At 47.6% G+C, this 19223-nt stretch overlaps 1 protein-coding gene across 1 annotated transcript; it reads right to left on the bottom strand.

The window, feature by feature from the left end:
- Window positions 1-4309: 4309 nt before the first annotated feature.
- LOC139669965 (haloacid dehalogenase-like hydrolase domain-containing 5) lies at window positions 4310-17807 on the bottom strand. The gene is made up of 8 exons (XM_071550967.1): window positions 17717-17807; window positions 14171-14380; window positions 13341-13453; window positions 12313-12406; window positions 10430-10463; window positions 9365-9539; window positions 8182-8370; window positions 4310-6471 (listed from the first exon to the last, which is right to left on the bottom strand). Exons 1-8 carry the CDS (start codon window positions 17786-17788, stop codon window positions 6075-6077), a joined length of 1284 nt encoding a protein of 427 aa, XP_071407068.1. The 5' UTR covers window positions 17789-17807; the 3' UTR covers window positions 4310-6074.
- Between the last annotated feature and the right edge of the window lie 1416 nt (window positions 17808-19223).

Below are 19223 nucleotides of genomic sequence, written 5' to 3'. Positions count from 1 at the left end.
GTTTGGATGCAGGAGGAGATCTACACACGCTACAACCATTTTTCATTTGCTGTTAGTGAGCTCAACTGGTCTTCATCATGTAGCTTGTACCTGCGAAACCCCCCCCAAATTTTTATAGCCAAAATTCACTGGATATTTTTTCTCCCCATCTGTGGTCAGGAATTTAGCTATTAAACTATCAGGAAGCACATTCCCAGGTACACTTCCATAAAACAAGACACCAGGCCCAAATCCTATTGAAAATCCACTTCTGGGATTCTTCCCACAGAACAGGGGCTGCTGCTGGTTCAGGAGGAGGTGAGGAGATTCTCCTGTGCAAACCTTGCTGGGTGTTAAACTGCAAGGCATGTCCTTGATTCCAGTACTGCATTCTGAGCTTGGCAGACAAGCTCAACACAGTGCAAGGGGAAGAACTTTTAATTGCACAAAGTAACCCCCCCTGTGCTGTTCTGCATTTGCACTGATTTATTTTATTCACTGAAATGACCATAAAAACACACTCTTTTCTGAAAATTAAATGTTCAGGCTGTTTCTGTCAACGTTGAAAACAGGATATATTTCATCACCCAAGAATTCATCCTTGTCTAGACGGAAGATTTTAGTACAGCCTGTGTAAGATATGCCGTGACACCACACAATGAAGACCATTTCTGTTCAAGTTCTAGAACATTCAGGCACACCACTGAGTTCCCAAGGAACTCCTGCAGGCTCAGCTTCTTCCCTCTGACACTGAAGGAGAGATTTCTACCTCTCTCAGCAACTGCCTTCTGTGTGTGTTCAGGTCACTGTTTCTTCCTTCCTTTAATCCCTGGAGAGACTGGATGGGGAACAAAACAGTTCCCTGGGATCCCAACATGGAATTCTTGCTTTTAACCAGCACTCAGTGGCTGGCAAAGTTCAGCTGCCACTGAAGCTCTGCCAACCCAGGGCTGGGACAGTGTGACCATGTCCCAGCTCTGCAGATCCAGCAGCCAGAGGGGACAAACCCTTTATGCTCCAGAGGTTTGCATTGCATGGCCTTCCCTCCTTTCACTCAAACCTGTGGCTCATCCATCCCGTTATTTTTGTGCTGAAAAAGCCTCCAAAAAGAAAATTTCATAGAGCACATAAATCCTGAAACACAGCTCTTACTAAACCCCCTGTGCTTCTGATTAATTTGAAACCATCTACAGCCAGTTTTGGGGGTAAATGTATCTAGGGAGGGGGTTCAGACTGGCACACTGAGCTCCCTCAGGCTCCAGGGGCACCATTTCAGTCTGTGCTGGTTTAAAGGTAACCTGGCAGGAGAAATGAACCCAACACAAGAGAGATTATAAATCAGAGTTACAATTTAATAACAATATTACAAGAAATGCAATGATACAAAGAGAAATTGGGTTTAACCCAAAAACCCCAGCAGTGTAACCCAGCCCCCTGGGGCACACAGTGGGGTTTGGTGGCCCCTGTGCTGAGCCCCACGTGGTTCCCTTGAGTCCAAAGCAAAAGGAGGTGAAAAACCTGTTGGTGCAGATGATGGCACAGTCTGGTGGAGAGTGGTGGGCTCCTTCTGTCCAGGGTCTGCTCCGCCTCTGGATCCCATGAGTGGTCCCCAGTCCCCAAAGCCCAAGATTGTCTCCCCTCAGGTGCAGGTGGGAGCCCCCAGTGCCTCCCCCAGGGCAGGGAGTTCCACACTGGGGGATCTGACTCTGGGATAAAGTCAGGGGGGATTTTGGAATGGTTGCTGGCCCATGAGCAGAGCTGAGCCCTCAGGTGGGTGTGGAGGTGCCAAGGACTCCCTGCAGGGGAGTTCTCCCAGCTCCTCTGCCAGGCTTCTTTCCCAGTCAGCTCCCAGCCTGAGGGGTCAGGTGTGCCCTGGGCAGCTGCTGCCAATGGGCCATTGGTACCAGTTGCTGGGCAATGGCCCAGAGGGTTTAGAATGCCCAGCTTTGGTCACACCCACACAGGGATAAACTGGTCCCACCTGCTGAACTGGGGCACAGTCCCTGGCAGGAAAAACTCCCCAAGGGCTTTGCACTTGTTTTGAAGGGGTGCCAATGAGGAGATGCCACAATGGGGAATGAACACTCTGCACCTGCTTTGTAAAGTTGTGGCTCTTTGAGGGCCTGCCAAGCTCACGGTGCCACTGCCCAAGCTGGAATTCAGCCCATGGAGCCAGAGAACCTGGAACACCCTGAGCCTTGGAGAGCTGCCTGGGGCAGTGGCTTCACATTTTACTACTGATAGGATGGAGAAAAAGAAGAAAAAAATAAAGAGAAAATGGGGGGGAAAGGTGTGCTGGTTTAAAGGTGAACCAGCAGGGGAAATGAACTCACCACAAGAGAGATTATAAGTCAGAGCTAAAATTTAATAATAATATTACAATAACAACACTGACACACAAGGGAAGTTGCTTTCAACTCACAAAACCCCAGCAGTATAACCCAGTGTCCTGGGGCACAGACCCAAGGGGGTTTGTTTGCCCTTGTGCTGAGACCCCTGTAGTTCCCCCAAGTCCAGAGCAAAAGGAAAAGAAAAACCTGTTGGTGCAGGCGAAGGCTGTGGTCTGGGCGAGAGCGGGGATCTCCTGTCAAGGTCCTGCTGCTGCTCTGGATCCAACGAGAAGTTCCCAAGATCTTCTTACCCACCACTTATGTACCCTCAGGGAGCACCCAGTCCCTCCCCCTGGGCGGGGACTCACACAATGGGTGATTAACTCTGGGAGCCAGGGGGTGTTGAGCTGTTGATGGCCCATTAGCAGCTCCGCCCCCCTCAGGCTGGGTGTGAAGGTGATAATGGCTCTCTGGGCAGCTGCTGCTAATGGCCCATTGACCTTGGGGAATGAATAGAGGGGGTAGAATACACAGCTTTGATCACCCCCACACAGGGTTAGCTGGTCCCTCCTGCTGAACTAGGACAAAAGGGAAGAAGGGGGGGAAGGGAGAAGAAGAGGGGAAAGGGGGTAAAAGGGAAAATAGTGGGGGTAAAGAAGGGAGAAGAAGGGAAAAAGGGGAGGAAAGGAGGGGAAGGGAAGGAGAAAAAGGGAAAGGGAGGGGGAAGGGGGAAAAGTGAAAAAAGAAAAAGGGAAAAAGGGCGGGGGGGGAAGATGAGAAAAGGAAAAGAAAGGAGGCAGGAGAGGGTCATGATGCTCCCACCTTTTCCCTGCCCTGCCTCTGCAGGGCAAGATTATTCCATAACACATCAATAGGTGCAGCACAAAGGTTTTATAAATGTAGAATATGTAGGAATTCCTTGAATTGCATTTCAGAGTATTCCATTTTGACATGATTCATTTGCAATGCAACTTATGAGGTTTTATGTGCAAGAGGAGATCTCTGAAAATTTGTTTTCCATAAAATCTCTCACACATTCTCTAACTGAAAAAGGTTTCTAAAGAAAAATACATGTCAATGTCAGTGAAGACAATACATGCCTGTAGTTTAAAATCCTCTACGTGTTGTATTAGCAAAAATACTTACGGGATGTATTTTTGAAGGTTTGAGATGTTTTTTGGTTTGAATCCAACAAAAGGTATCAAAAATAAAAACAGCATTCACAAAGTACAAGTTCTGCTCAAAAGAATCTTCCCCAAGATGCTCAGAAGTATTTTTAAGTGTGATTTCAGGGACCACCTTCTGCACATCCTGGTCACTCAGGTGTTTCAACAGGACATCTGAACTTAGAAGAACTATTGTAACATCCAGTAGCTCCCTCTGTGTTGTGACCGACCCTGAGCAGAACACATGGAAACACCAAGCATTGCAAAGAGGCAAATGTCAAAGCTGAAACAGTGAAAATCCAAGTAAGAGGACAGTCAAGGAAAGGAGAGAAAATGTTAACATAGCCTTCTCCTTACCTAATATATTAATTCATCTCACTCTTAGCTGAGTAATTGGAAAGAACATTATACTAAACTCAGCTTTACTTCAGAACTGCAAAAAAATCTGCCTTTTCAATACTACAGATTGAGATTTCTTCCAAGGATTTCCACATCTTAGCTTGTTACTAAAAAAGAATCAGTACATTTCATTTTAAAGTGCCATAGCAGGAAATGTTGGGAATTACAGTGCAGTTTTATGATACTTCTTTTCAATGGTAATTCCCTAGACCTCAAATCCTTCCTTAAAAAATTCTTTTTCAGGATATGTCACCAAAATCTTTGCCTCCTGGTATAACACAAGTGTCTACTGCACCAACAGTGTCCTTTCTATACACACCTTAAAGTTTCCATAAGGGATGAAATTTAAAAACTAGATATACAGTTCCTTCCCAAACCATTTTAAGTGTTCAAGTGTGTTCTAAATTTTAAAGGAGAAACAAACTGAACATCTGCTGTTCTTCCAACATTTTTATTCCTTGTTTCACTGAATCTCATAGTTGAAGTACATACTTTAGTCCTGAAATAATGTGCCTTCAAATCATCCTGACATGGTACAAAATTACAATCATCACTCAGAAAGACTTGGCATACTTTGCAAATATTTGGTGTATTACAGAAAGTGCTAGAGGAATAGGTAGATTCTGTTTATTGTACCAATCAAAAGGCAAGAATGTGCTGCTGTAAATACTTTCCCTGTGAAGAAACAGGAAATGTTTAGAGCAGTGATATGTTGAAAACCACTTACAAAACATTCTGAGGGATAAATCAACAATCCTGACAGCGGAGTGGGGGGGTTACAGTGGTTTGCAAACAGGGAAAACACACCAAAATGTGCCTTCACAGCAGTGTTCTCTTCATGGTGTGGGTTGTCATGTTTTTGGGATGATGAGCAGTGAAGAAGTTGGCCAGGAAGGCATTTCCCCCTGTGCCACCACCTGTCTGGCAGTGCTGATTAGCACAGAAGTGTTTGCAGACACATCTCCTGGATGAAAACCTTTAGAAATATTTTACAAAAAAAAATCAAATAAATTACTTTTTGGTTTGTTTTTTTTTAAATGAACAACTATAAAATCCATGAACCAGACAACATATAACATGGACACAAGATGAACTATGTTACACTAAAGGCCAGGTAATTACCACAGTGGCTTCAAGTAAATCATGAGGCACTTTTTGGCCAAGCAGTAGTCACTCATCCAGTGGCAAAGTCCTACCCCCAGAAACACCTGAAACAAAACTGCTAAAGCTTTCTAAGACTCAATTCCTCAAAAAAAAAAAAAAAGTGCAGATAGAAAGGCAAAGACAGAAAGGTCAATTTTGTGCCCAGTCGTGGCTGCTTTGCTTGCAGGACTGTGCTCAGAGCAGCCTCAGTGCCCACACAGGGGAACAACTTTGCCCATCCTCCCTGGGCAGTGCTGGGGAGGATTTACACACCAGAACTGTGCTCAGAGCAGCCTCAGTGCCCCACACAGGGTACCAGCTCAGCCTTGCCCATCCTCCCTGGGCAGTGCTGGGGAGGATTTACACACCAAGACTGTGCTCGGAGCAGCCTCAGTGCCCACACAGGGTACCAGCTCAGCTTTGCCCATCCTCCTTGGGCAGTGCTGGGAAGGCTTCACACACCAGGGCACAGGGAAGCAGCAGCAGACCCAGAGCCCAGGGCAGGCAAACAGGAGGAAAGGCAGCAGCAGGTTCTTGGGAGCAGGTCCCAGGTAGGACAGACTAGAACTCCTCTCTGATTTGGGAGAGCTCTCCTCACCTGCAGAATACCCACCATGTTGTGTCCTGTACCAGCCCTTCTGAAACTGTCTGACCCCAGCACCACACTCTGAGATCCTCAAGGTCCCAAATGCCTACAGGGTAAATCTTCCAGCAAACAAAAGAAGATACTGCCATGGGGGAATTTAAGGACCAGTAACATGAATAGGCTACTATGAAATATTGCTATTAAAATACAAAACATAATGAAGAAGACAACAAAAGGGCAACTAAAGCCAGAAATTACATATTTTGAAGTACTAGAAGAAGTATTATTGATATTTAATATACTTAAACATTCTAATATACCTGTATCTACTACTAATAAACACACCTAATGCACTAATTTAGAAGTTAAAAAATTTCAGAAGGCAGCAGGTTGTGGTGCTGTTGTAAAGCACAGTTTGTATTTTGGGAAGCAAAGCAGAGCACTGAGTGGTCCTCAAGAAATCCCATCATCTCAACTAGGTGCAAAGTTCTCCAGCTGGAAGACCAGGTCTACAGCAGCATCAACATCTGGCACGATGTGGTCTGGCTGCACCAGCCCCGGGTCGAAGCTGAAGTCCCTGTGGCCGTGGAACACAGAGTGGGCGCGGCCGCCCTGGGCACCGCCGGGCACCGCGGCGTGGGGATCATACACCCCTGTGCACACCAGCACAGACCTGCAGTGGGCAGCCCCTGCAGCTGCCAGCTGGCTCTCCAGGCTGGGGTCCCTGTCATCCTCCTGGGCCAGGGCAGCAGAGCCTCTGCCAGCAGAAACCTTGGCCTGGACACGGGGCTTGGAGCCCCTCCCGGAGCTCTGCTCAAGGAACCGGTTGTAGAGGTTGGCACCGTACACATCAGTCATGAGGTTGTCCCTGCAAACAGAAGGAAGCTCAGTCAGCAGGGCAGCTCCAGCTGCCACATGTCCATGTGTGAAGGACTCACAAAATCACAGAATCAGCTGGGTTGGAAGAGGCCTCTGAGATCATCAAGTCCAACCCTTGATCCAACCCACTTGTAGAGTTTCAGTTTACAGTTTGGTTTATACTTTAACAACTTCATGTGGAGTTCTGCAGCCAGGGAGAACTCCAGCCCCACAGCTCTTCTGTTACACCATTGCCATGGAGTGTGACAGGATGAAAATGAGTCACTCTCCAGACTGACACTACACATTGTGGGAGGGAAAATCAAGGATAGGTATGAGCAGTCCATGAATGAGCTTATTATATTTCTAAACATCCTGGAGCTTCTGGAACAGTGTTTAATACAATGCTGCTCTATCTCTTTGTATGAATAGGATTCTGTGATGTGACAGCACACACAGTAGCATATGACCAAACTTAATGACCTCACAGACAAATTCAAGCTCTACATTCCCTAACAACTGTCATTTACTCAAAGCCAGTTGATGTTATACCAGTAAACTTAAAAACACAAGCACCCAGGTGAATGCTTTTTGTTAGATTTACACAACTCACCACAGAAATTAATAAATAAATAATCTGAAGAAATCTTATTCCACAGAAACCACTTTTTGTGCTTCTATAGAAACTGCACATAACAAGAGCAAAGTGTTATTAATTCTAAAGATTAGAAACAAAAAACACACCACAGCACCGAGACTGTTGGGTGGTCACAATGGTGTGGGAGAACAAGCCGGGGGGAGTTGTGCGTTTTCCCTGTTAATTAAGTGCCTGCTGTGCTCCTTGGGCTCAGCACAGCTTACCTGTCAAAGGTTCAAACACAGAAAGGGGTGTGTGGAGAGGGGTCCTTCAGGGAATTTTTCTCACCCTACCAACACAAAGGTTTTGGGTGTTGAAGTGCCAGGACTGAGAACAAAGGAGTGGTTGGTATCTCCATATTCCAACTTAATGGAGGGGTGGAGGTGAGAAACAGACCCCCAGCACCTGGGAGGGGGAGAGGCTTTTCCTGGGTGCTGCTTCACTTCATTTTGGGCAGCTGCTGGGGGAGAGCCACTGTTTGCTGAGCTGGTGAGAGCTCCTTCTGGTTCTGCTCTTTGCCTTCCTCCCTCCATCTCTGGGCACCCTGAGCTCCAGAGAGAGAGGAGGGTCACAGCTGCTTTGGGACACACTGCAGATCTTTTCCTGGGGACCAACTTGGACTGCAAGGAGATTTCTGGGAATTCCCACCACTCCTCAATTCCCAGCATTTCCTTCCTTTGAACAGAGGACAAGGAGAGAGAGTTTGCTCTTCCCCCATGGGAAAGGCTCCATCCTGCCCCACATGAGTCACACACCCCTTGTCTCTGCCTCGCTGGGAACAGACCGAGGATTCACCTCGTGGCTGAGGTGTGACACTGCCACTGTCCATAAATATAACTGCACCAGCAGGAACCTGCAGCTTTTGGGGGTTGGTTTTTTTTTGTGCTGGGGGAATAGTTTGCTCTGGTCTGTTTATAGTTGTATCTGTATCTATATATAGTAGTTAAGAACAGTTATCCTTCTTATATACATTTTCTAATTAAAGGGGTTTTTAATGTAATAAGGGGTGATGTAGTTATTGAGGAGGAATCCTCTCCTCTGGTCTTGGTGAACATTTGGGTTTCCCTCAAACTAAGGCCTTACCCTACGGCATAGAGGGTGTGGATGGGCTGGTGCCAGTGCCTGTGCCCAGCCTGGGCTCGCAGCAGCTGCTCTGCATACTGGTAGGTGACCCTGCTGGGTTTGCCTACCAGCGCCTCGTACTTCAGCTCCCGGCCAGTGATCTTCTTGTAAATGTTCTCCAGACAAACCATGAATGTCCCGTGCCCAAACCTACACAGAGATAAAAACAAATCAAATCACATTAAGCAAAGATAAAGAAACCCAAACAAGGCTTTTTCAGTTCAGGATTTCTTTAGGAATAAATCATACAGCATGGAACAGTTCTGCAGTTATTTCACTGGAAACAAAGGGCTGATTTGCTCAACAACAAACACCACAATAAAACCACATTATTGGGACAGCACAACTCATTTCTGTAATTTTAAATTTGCTCCCTGTAGATGTCCTGCCTTACTCTAGTGTGAAACCATCACATGAAACCATAACCTCATTAGAGTGAGCCTTTGCTTCCAGGGAGGGGCATCTGAGAAACCTCTGACCCAGGGCTGAGGCAGCAATCAAGTCACAACAACAAGTTTCTATTCCAGCATATGTTCAAATTATAGACTGAGGGGAAGGGAGGGGAAACAAAACTATTGAACTACCTTCCACTGAAAGCAAAATCGAACAAAACCACTCTGAGAGGTGGTGCCACCTGGTTCTGTGTGTTCTACTCGTTCCTCTGATGTTCCTTAAGGAGCTCCCTGCATTGTCCTCAGCTCAAAACCACTCTCTGCTTTCAACCAGCAGGGTCAGCTCTTAACCCGATCAGGAATGAGGGGTGGAAAAGAGAAATACCAAAGGAGGACCTAATGAAATCAAACAATGGCCTTGATAATTTTTTTCATTTTTGCCTTTGAACTGAGACTCTGAGGCCCTCAGGCAAAAACCTCTTCCCCCTCACTCTTCTGGGAGTGAGGAAACAAAAGGGCTTAGAGCTTAAAAGCAGTTTTTCTCTTGAGTAACTGGTTTCCTGGATGCAATAATGCAGAGAGCAATAAGGCAGCATCAGCTGAAAGTGCACTGCTCAGAGACACTGCAGTCAGAGCCAAGAGCTGCTGTGAGGCTGCACCAAACACTTGGGGTTCCAGCATTACTGAATTTTACTGGAGAGATAAGGAAATGCCAAGCAGATCCCAATCCACACAGGTTATAAAGCACTTACCTTGGGGACTGTGCCTCTGCCACCCACATCAGGTCCATGTTACAGGCAAGCACAGGGATGTGGGGGTAGTTCTCATGGTGATAGGGATTTCCAGGATAGCCACTGGTCAGCAGAACATCTATGATCAGCTGCAGGCTAGTTTCCCACCTGACTGGCTCTCCAAACAACACCACAGCTGTGAGAACCAGAGTTACAGAGCAGAGTCAGGGAACTGCTAACAGGGCACCCAAGCTCTGACACTTGGTCTAAAGAGACTGAACAGGTAATTTAATATAACCATGAACTGATCATACACTCACATTGACTTTAATTTAGGTATTAATGTTTAATGTATAACATACCCATCCATTCACAGAAAATCTCAGTAGTAACAAGACCCCACTGCAAAATGTACAGGTTTAGGAACCAATTTTTTTTATTAACTGTTTCTCCAGAGCTCCCCAAAATATTAACTTTTAAATTGTATTTCTAAGTCTTCCACACCTTTGTAAATTCTATGTTTATATACAGTATTTAAGTCATCCATCAGAGATGTTATTTTGTTCATCTTAGAACAAAACTGGAATGTTGTTTTTAAACATTTTTCTGGCCTCCAGCAATAATCTGACAGGGATTTTTTTTAATCCTAAAGTCCAGTTTCTGCTTTCCTGTAGTTCAGCTGAGACTGAATGCAATTTGCTGAAACAAGATGCTTCTCACACTTCAGCTCTGCATTGACCATCCTGACTACTTGTAAGGACTGGGCCAATTATTTCTGAACACGTCAATTCATTCCTCATTTTAGAAAGGAAGGCACCAAGACCCTGTTAAAGGCAGAGGAAAAGGAAAGGAGACTTTTGAAACTTCAAAAACACATGACTGAAAACTGCCCTCATTAAAAACCAGCTTTACCACACGTGGTGCATTCCAAATGAATGGTAGATGTCATTAACAAACACATTTTAGAATTGTCTCAGGCAAATTTCCAAAGTGCCCAACAATCTAAAAGTAATTTCTGATTATAAAGCACAATAAAGATATGTCACCTATTAATGGATAGTTGCAAGTTCAATAAAGACAACTGACCCTCAATCTTGGGAAGCTCCACAGCAGAGGGGGACTGCAATAAGAAAAAAGTGAAAGTTTTCCACAAGATTAAACATCTACTACTATTTGGAACAGAATAAACTCAAGTAGAGCTGGCAGAGCTGCCTCCAGCAGCAGTGACAGGAGGGCTCTCTGCTTTGCTCTGTGCCAGTCTGCAGGGACAGCTTTGCCCAGGTACAACTCTATGTCACTCTGCCCAAGGACAGCCCTGCCCAGGGACAGCTCTGTGCCAGTCTGCAGGGACAGCTCTGCACAGGGACAGCTCTGCCCAGGGACAGTTCTGCCCAGGGACAGCTCTGCACAGGGACACCCCTGCCCAGGGACAGCTCTGTGTCACTCTGCAGAGACAGTTCTGCAGGGACAGCTCTGCCCAGGGACAGCTCTGTGCCAGTCTGCAGGGACAGCTCTGCACAGGGACAGCTCTGCAGGAACACCCCTGCCCAGGGACAGCTCTGCACAGGGACAGCTCTGCCCAGGGACAGCTCTGTGCCAGTCTGCAGGGACAGCTCTGCACAGGGACAGCTCTGCAGGAACACCCCTGCCCAGGGACAGCTCTGCCCAGGGACAGCTCTGCACAGGGACACCCCTGCCCAGGGACAGCTCTGCCCAGGGACAGCTCTGCACAGGGACAGCTCTGCACAGGGACAGCTCTGTGCCAGTCTGCAGGGACAGCTCTGCACAGGGACAGCTCTGCAGGAACACCCCTGCCCAGGGACAGCTCTGCACAGGGACAGCTCTGCACAGGGACACCCCTGCCCAGGGACAGCTCTGCCCAGGGACAGCTCTGCACAGGGACAGCCCTGCCCAGGGACAGCTCTGTGTCACTCTGCAGAGACAGTTCTGCAGGGACAGCTCTGCACAGGGACAGCTCTGCAGGGACACCCCTGCCCAGGGACAGCTCTGCCCAGGGACAGCAGGCAGGGCACTGTGCTGGGCATGCATGAGCCTCCTGCTGCAGCTGAGCTGCCTCTGAACCACCTGCAAACTCCACTGGGTTAACTCACTTGTGTGTCAAAGTGGGGATGTTTAATTTTCCACAGCAGCAAGAGGCCTCTGGTATTATCAGGTTATTTGAAAAATAGGTTTTGAGGTGTATTTCTTTAACACTGCTAACACAGAAAAACACATTTGCTAAACAATTCAGAGTTTGCACATCATTATTTACTCTCTGCAGTGCCAAAGACATTAGCAGGTTCCTGACCTTCCCTACACACAGGGTGGAGAAGCTCAGCAGAAGGCGATGCAGCTGAGCCCTGGACTCTGCGAGCCACTGGGAATGTCTGAGCAACACCCACCCCACAGACTGCCCTGGGCATGCACAGTCCACATAGGGGTTTACTGGGCATGGAGTCACTTCTCCTTGAAATTCTGCACAGTGCAGTTGAAACCAAACTGTACACACTGTTAACATTCAAATATGTTTAAATAATGGTATAAACAACACAGGGAATCCCTTGGAGTGAAATTAATTATCTGCAAAGTATTGATTTACAATCACAGCCTATAACCAATACCAACACAATCCCATACTGAAGGAAAATCTATGTTATCTTCCACACATCTGAAGAAGCTTATCAGCTTTCCAAGACAGATTTTGAATTAGGTGTATGTATTAGATTATAAATTTTCCCACTACAGTAAGTTACAAAATCAAAGACTGGGTTAAAGAATTATCCCTGAGAGAAAAATACAGAGTTGTTCTTGAAAATGTTGTAATAAAACAAATAAGGAAGCAGAGAAAAGCAAAGTCAAAACACAATGTAAGCCCGGCAGCATTGACCTGGCAGTTAAATATTGACCCCAGCTATAGAATGCCATGCAATGAGCACACCAACAGCTTTAAAAGCAGAAGATACACTCACCAGCACGCTGGGTGTCCTGTCATGGTCCACGGCATCGAGCAGCGGGTGCTGCTCCCGCAGCGCCTCGACGGTGACGGGCTGGCAGAAACCAAGGCTGGGCACAGTTAAGGACAAAGAACTGCTCACAGGGAAGGATTGGCAAAACTGGCAATTCCATTTGAACAATCTGAACAGAGGCAGCTGATGTGGTAAAGCAAATTAGTCAGAATGAAAGCACCATCAAAGACTGACCTTTCTCCTGTGAGAGAGAAAGGTGATCACCCCACAGAGGGAAACAGGAGACCAAGGTTGGGCTGTTTGTGTTCAGGCTTGGAATGGACTCTTAGCCAAGCGTACCAAATTCTGACAGTTACCTGCAAAGTTCCTTTGGTACCTTTTCCTCATCTTTGTATTTGAAATAGAGCTCATACTTAAAGGTTGCATACGTATTTTTTACAACTTAAAATTTGCACCAACTTAAATGAAAAACTCAAAAAAAATGCAGAAGAGAATTACTGGAATATGAGCAAAGATTATGCAAAAGCTCAGGTTATTAACTTACAGTTGAAACTTTGACACCACCATTACATCAACATAATTCAAGTTCTTTTGGGCAGTTAGTTTAGAAGTGCCAAAATATTCAAGTGTAGTTTTATTCTAGATGGTGGTTACAATGACATGTTTACAAATAAATCTTGAGCCACTGAGATAAAAGTAAATGTGAAAAATAACAGACAGAATGCCAGGGGCTCATCCTCAAGGGAGCACAAACCCTGTGGGCTAAAATGTCATTTGCATGTGAGTCAAAAAATAAAATTCTCTTTTTCCTCACTCAAAACAGACACAACAAAGTGAAGCAAATAGCAGCACACCAACCACATTCAAAACATAAATGTAACATCATAGTAAGAACTGCCATTTACTACTTATTCCTGCATTTGTAGGGTTGAAATATTTGGTCTTCCCTTGATCCACAGGATCTCCTGAACTTGATTAAGGCCAGCATTTTGACAGAAAGTCATTGGGTTTTCATTTTTTTTTAAAGATACTCTTGGGCAATATCAAGCAGGGGCCCTTGTCCAGACACCAGGACACATTTCTCATGGTAATGCTTGAACATCCTCAGGGGACTGTGTGACATCATCACCTGATCTTGGGAAATCTGTTGGGGATTTAAAAACAAAAGGAGTCGATTGTTTTTCAGAGAAGTTATTAATACACAGATTCAATTAACAAATGGGACAAGTTCTAAGGAACAAAACAATCATATTGATGCACCTAAACCCCTATCACAGCATTTTATCCCAAGTTTCACAAATGGCTTATTGATAATATGCCAGAAAAAGGTACATTTCAAAAAAATACATTCCTGCATTGTCATGCACAGACCCCTTTCAGCTTCCAGAATTATTCTTTTCAACATGAGCACAAAGTTTTCTCTCTGGGTTTTACAGAATCACCGAATTCATTTGGAAAACAAATAGGGAAAAGGAATCAGAACTGCCCCAGTTCCAGTTGTGGGCCCTTTCCTAGACTGCAGCACTGATTTAATTGTGCCAGAAAATCACCTTTTACTTTACATATCCCCACTCCTTCAATAGGATAGGTATAAACCAGCAAGATTATTATCCTGGAATGATGCCCTTATGAATCACTACTTATCTATCACCTTTGCAGAGAAATACAATCAGCTTTATCCCTGGGAAAATCAGTACCTTTACTAAAGGAAATGCCATTAGCTTTGGACAGTATTTTTTACGCCTTAATACCTCCAGCAAAGCATTTCAAGGGGCTTAAGGGAAAACCAGAACTGACTAAATGGAAGATGATACATTTGACACATTCAACGTAATAAATAAACAGGATTTCAGCTACTCACTGGAACTCCCAGTAGATCAGACAACTGGTCAGCTTTCCTCTGGCGAAGGCAATTCCCTGCATTGGTGACAAACACCACAGGCACCAAGAACTGTCCCTGAGAGTTCACGAGCTTCTGAAAGGCTGTTCTGGCAGCAGGGATTGGAGTCTTCCCTCGCACCAGCACACCATCGATGTCAAAGAGGAACCCAAAGGAGGGCAGTGCACTGAGCTGTCAGGAGTTGAAAAGAAAGAAGACATCAGTGCCCCAGTTCAGCAGGTGGGACCAGTTTATCACTGTTTGGGTGTGACCAAAGCTGGGTATTCTAAACCCTCTGTTGTCAGGGACAAAAAATATCGATTCCAACAGCAAGAAAAATAATGACTTAGGCAGGGAACCTTAGTCAACAAAAGCTGAGAGAAATTTCATTGCCAAAGACAGAGAATGTCTGTTTTGGCTCTGCTTGTGTATATAAGTTGTCTCTTGCCTTAAGAAAGAACTCTGAAACGTATGTTATCAGACAATGCTTTAATCCCTTGCTCTCTTCCCTCCATAAATCCCAGAGATTACAATCAGTGACTGTTTCTGTAACTTAGCAAGAATTGTGTAATTCCCAAATTAAAATAAACCCTCTCTGGATTACCATAACCCTTCCTCCCTATAAGCAGGTGTTTCCGTGAAACCTTAAATTGTGATCAAGTGTTCAATAAAGCATTCCAGTTTCGTCCCCATAACTGGGATCAGTAGTTTTTACTTGACCTTCACACTCTGGGCCATTGCCCAGCAACTGTTACCAATGGCCCATTGGCAGCAGCTGCCCAGGACACACCTGAGCCCTCAGGCTGGGAGCTGGCTGGGAAAGAAGCCTGGCAGAGGAGCTGGGAGAACTTCCCTGCAGGGAGTCCTTGGCACCTCCACACCCACCTGAGGGCTCAGTTCTGCTCATGGGCCAGCAACCATTCCAAAATCCCCCCTGACTTTATCCCAGAGTCAGATCCCCCAGTGTGGAACTCCCTGCCCTGGGGGAGGCACTGGGGGCTCCCACCTGCACCTGAGGGCAGACAATCTTGGGGTCTTTGGGACTTCTCGGACCATTTCGTCGGATCCAGAGGAGGAGCAGAACCTGGACAGGAGGAGCCCACCACTCTCCACTAGACTGTGCCATCATCTGCACCAACATGTTTTTCACCTCCTTTTGCTTTGGACTTGAAGGAACCACGTGGGGCTCAGCACAGGGGCCACCAAACCCCACTGTGTTTGTGCCCCAGGGGGCTGGGTTATACTGCTGGGGTTTGTGGGTTAAACCCAATTTCTCTTTGTATCATTGCATTTATTGTAATCTTGTTATTAAATTATACCTCTGACTTATAATCTCTCTTGTGTTGGTTTCCTTCCTCCTGCTGGTTTGCCTTTAAACCAGCACAATTAGTCACACCTGTACTCACACGTGTTTGACAGAGCTTAGAGCAGGCACAGCCCAGTGAGAACAGGCACCTCCACATAGGGCAAGGGATCTTCACTCTGCACATCTTAACATGCCTTACAGACACATTCATGTGCTGAAATGCCTGCTGTGACACAAGGAGCACAACTCCCTTTGCCTTATGCATAGAGCCTCACGATGCCTTTCAAATAGTTCTAGAATGTTTCAGATCAGAAGTCAAGTTAAACTGGACAAAAGAGGTATAAAATACCTGCTGTGTGCCAGAGAGTCACACTTTTGATTGATTTGACCTCAGCAGAATGCTAACAAAATATACAACAGTAAATATTTCAGCATTAGGTAAATCTGGAACTTGGCTCCTCCCTTACAAAGTTCAGATATTAAAACTCTCCCTGCTGCCACCTGCACTTCTCTGTCCACAGCAGGTTTGATTCCAGCCAGGTACCTGCTGTGCTCCTTCCACATGGCTCCAGCTGATTCCCAGCTTTACATGCAGCAGACTAATGCCTGTTGGTAAAGTTAACACCTCCCTAAACAGAGATGCTGCTTCAGTGACTAAAATGTGTCCCCTTGCCTGACTTTGAGGAAGTAAGAGCTGGACTTCATCAGTTCAGGGAAGAAGAATGAGGCCAAGGAGCAGCAAGAAAGATGAGCTGCTGATAAGCCCAGGGAGTAGAGACAGAGAGAGGACTGTTGAGCAATTAAACTGTTAATGAATCAGGTTGGACAGAACAAAAATTACCTATAATCTAAAGTTCATTTCTCTTCTAAGTCCAAAATGGGATCCAAGACTTTTGGGCTTTACAATCCCCCCTCTGTCACTGTTTGATGAAGAGGGAAAGAGCAATTAAGTGCTGAGGGAGAGAACATGATGAGGGCAGGCCCAGGGACACTCCAGCCCCAGCAGCGGCACAGCCTTTGCTGTTGGAGCTCAGGGCACACACCCACAGACACCCAGCCCTCTGCCTTTCCTCTGCAGGGAGAAAGAAGGACCTTTTGCCTATTTAAGCAGCACTTTGTTTCCCATCAATTATTCACCTGCTACATTTTCCCTGCAGCTGGGCACAGCCCTGGGACAGTGCCACTGTCACCGCTGGCACAGCCACCATGGCGCTGCTGCCCCTTCCAAACCCAGGGCACTCCAACAGCTGCAAACCCCGAGGTTGAGCACACTCCCCTGCAGACCCTGATGTAATGAAGTCAATGCCGTAAATATATCACATTATAATTCATTTAAATTAGTCTGGGTGTGCTGTTCAGTTTTACATGCAAGAACTCCCCCTGAAGCCCTCTCCTTTCTCTTCTACAGAATGGTCAGCCTCTCCTTTAGAACAAACCCCCTGCAGTCCTTGTCTCCACACTGTATAACGGATGCATGGTACGTTACAAGCCAGAACTTTACAGTGAACAACACTAGCAAAAAAAAATTATTTTGCTAATCATGCAGAAAAAAGCACTAAGGAAGGAACTGAGCCTATATCCAGCAGGGAAGTAATGAAGTCCAAAGCTTTTTTTTCCCTTTTGACCCTAAAGAAACACGCTGTTGGCGACAGGAGAGCTCGGATGGAGCCCGCGCTGGTGGAAGCGACTGTCCCCTGTTCCCCCGTAACACCGCGGGGGGACGCGGCGCTGGGACGGGAGTTCTGCCGGCACTGCCCGGGAGAGCCCTCGAGGCGTCCCGGGAGAGCGAGATCGCCGCGGGCATCCCCGGCCCGATCCCCATCCCCATCCCGATCCCCGGCCGAGCCTCGGCCCCGTCCCCATCCCGCCCGCGCTCCCGCACCGCTTTCGCTTTCGGTCCGTTTCGCTGAAGCAGCGGGTCCCGCCCGGTCCCCCCGCTCCTCCCGTTGTCCCCCCGCTCCTTTCGCTCTCCCTGCTCTGTCCCTCCGCTGTCCCCACTCCCCTCGCTGTCCCCGCTCCCCACACTCTCCCCGCTGTCCCTCCGTGCCGCTCCCCTCGCTGTCCTTGCTGTCCCCGCTTCCCTCGCTGTCCCCGCCCCTCTCCCCCCGCTGTCCCCTCGCTGCCCCCGCTGTCTCCCCGTGCCGTTCACCGCGCTGTCCCCGCTCCCCTCGCTGTCCCCCCCGCGCTGTCTCCCTCCCCTCGCTGTCCCCCACCCCGCTCACCGCGCTGTCGCCCCCGCAGAGCGCCCGTGCGAGCCCGCGCAGGGCACGGAGCGGTGGCAGCGCCCGGCGCATGGCGGGCGGTGTGCGGGACCCGCCGGGCCGGTGTGACGTCACGGCAGCGTGACGTCAGATACACGTCACGGTGCAGCCCCAGCAGGGCGAGCCGCACCGCGCCCTGCGAGCCCCGGGACCGGCGGGGGCACCGCGGAGGCGGCACAGCGCTCCTACCAAGGAAATAACTATTTTTTCAATTCAATAACAAGCCAGAATAAACATTCTCTGGTCCTGCCTGTCCAGCCAACAAAGGTGCCGAAGGGGCCAGAGCAGCTCTTTTCCAAGGCAAGGCTGCGGGAGCTCGGCCTCTTCAGTCTCAAGAGACAATTGAGAGAGGACCTTACCCACATCTAAAGGGGGTATCGATATCTAAAGGGGGGAGTTGTGCTGAGAAGATGGACCAGGCTCTGCTCGGTGGTTCTAAACCACCAGGACAAGAAGCAACCGACAGAAACTGCTGCCCAGGAAGATCCCGTGAACACGAGGAAGAGTTTGTTTCCTGTGCAGTGACCGAGCACTGCCCAGATTGTCCTAGGAGGGCAGGGAGTCTCCCTCCCTGGAGATGGTCCAGAACCATCTGGACACAGTCCTGTGCCATGTGCTCCGGGATGATGCAGCTTGAGCAGGGAGGTGGGGCCAGATGAACCACGATGGTCCTTTCCAACCTGAATGATTCTATAATTCTTCAGGAATTGGTGTTTTTTGGGAAAAAGCCTATAGACGTTATACCACAGTTACCTCAGCTCTGCACCTCAAAGGCATTCCCCAGCAGCTGGACAACAAGCCCAGGGTGTCATTAGTTAATGGGTACTCCCCAAAGCCATCTCTGTTTATCTTGCTCATCTGCTAATGCAGATTAGGTAAATCCACTTACTTCCTAGAGCTGCCAAGAAATACTCCTCACCACCACTCTGACTCCGGGTACAGAATAAGGAGGGTGGCCTTCAGCCTGCACCACTCAGGAGGCTGGCACTAAATGAAACAAATGCATCTCTAAAAGACAAAAGCAAGCCAAGATCGATGCAGCAGCCAGAACCCCATCAGGGAGGTTATCTATCCCCTCAGGGCTCCAGCCGGGATCTCGCACAGCGCAGAGCTCTGAAGGTACAAGCATGTGTGAAGTATTTGGTTCCAGCCTGGGTGTGTTTAGGGCTGAGGCATTGCAGAGACGATGTGGCTACAAACTGACAGCACACATTCCTCCAAGTACAGCTGATGCAGAGCCAACACACCGCTCTATTCTGCAGGACAAACAGGCTGTTTCCTGGCTGTGGCCACAGCAGCTTCCCTGCCCTGGATCCCCCATCAATCCCACGCGGCGGGCAGGGCACTGGCATTCTGCTACAGGCAGCTGTGGCAAAGAATTCCTCTGCAATTGGTTGGCTCAGATGCAGCCAAAGCGAGCATTCAGCTTAAAACCCCTTGGCAGTGCGTTACAGAGAGACCATTTAGT

This window comes from Pithys albifrons, chromosome 3, assembly GCF_047495875.1.
Source record: "Pithys albifrons albifrons isolate INPA30051 chromosome 3, PitAlb_v1, whole genome shotgun sequence".
NCBI classification, from domain to species: domain Eukaryota; kingdom Metazoa; phylum Chordata; class Aves; order Passeriformes; family Thamnophilidae; genus Pithys; species Pithys albifrons.
The sequence above is the reverse complement of the archived record's forward strand: the minus strand, read 5'-3'. Positions and strand labels throughout refer to the sequence as shown.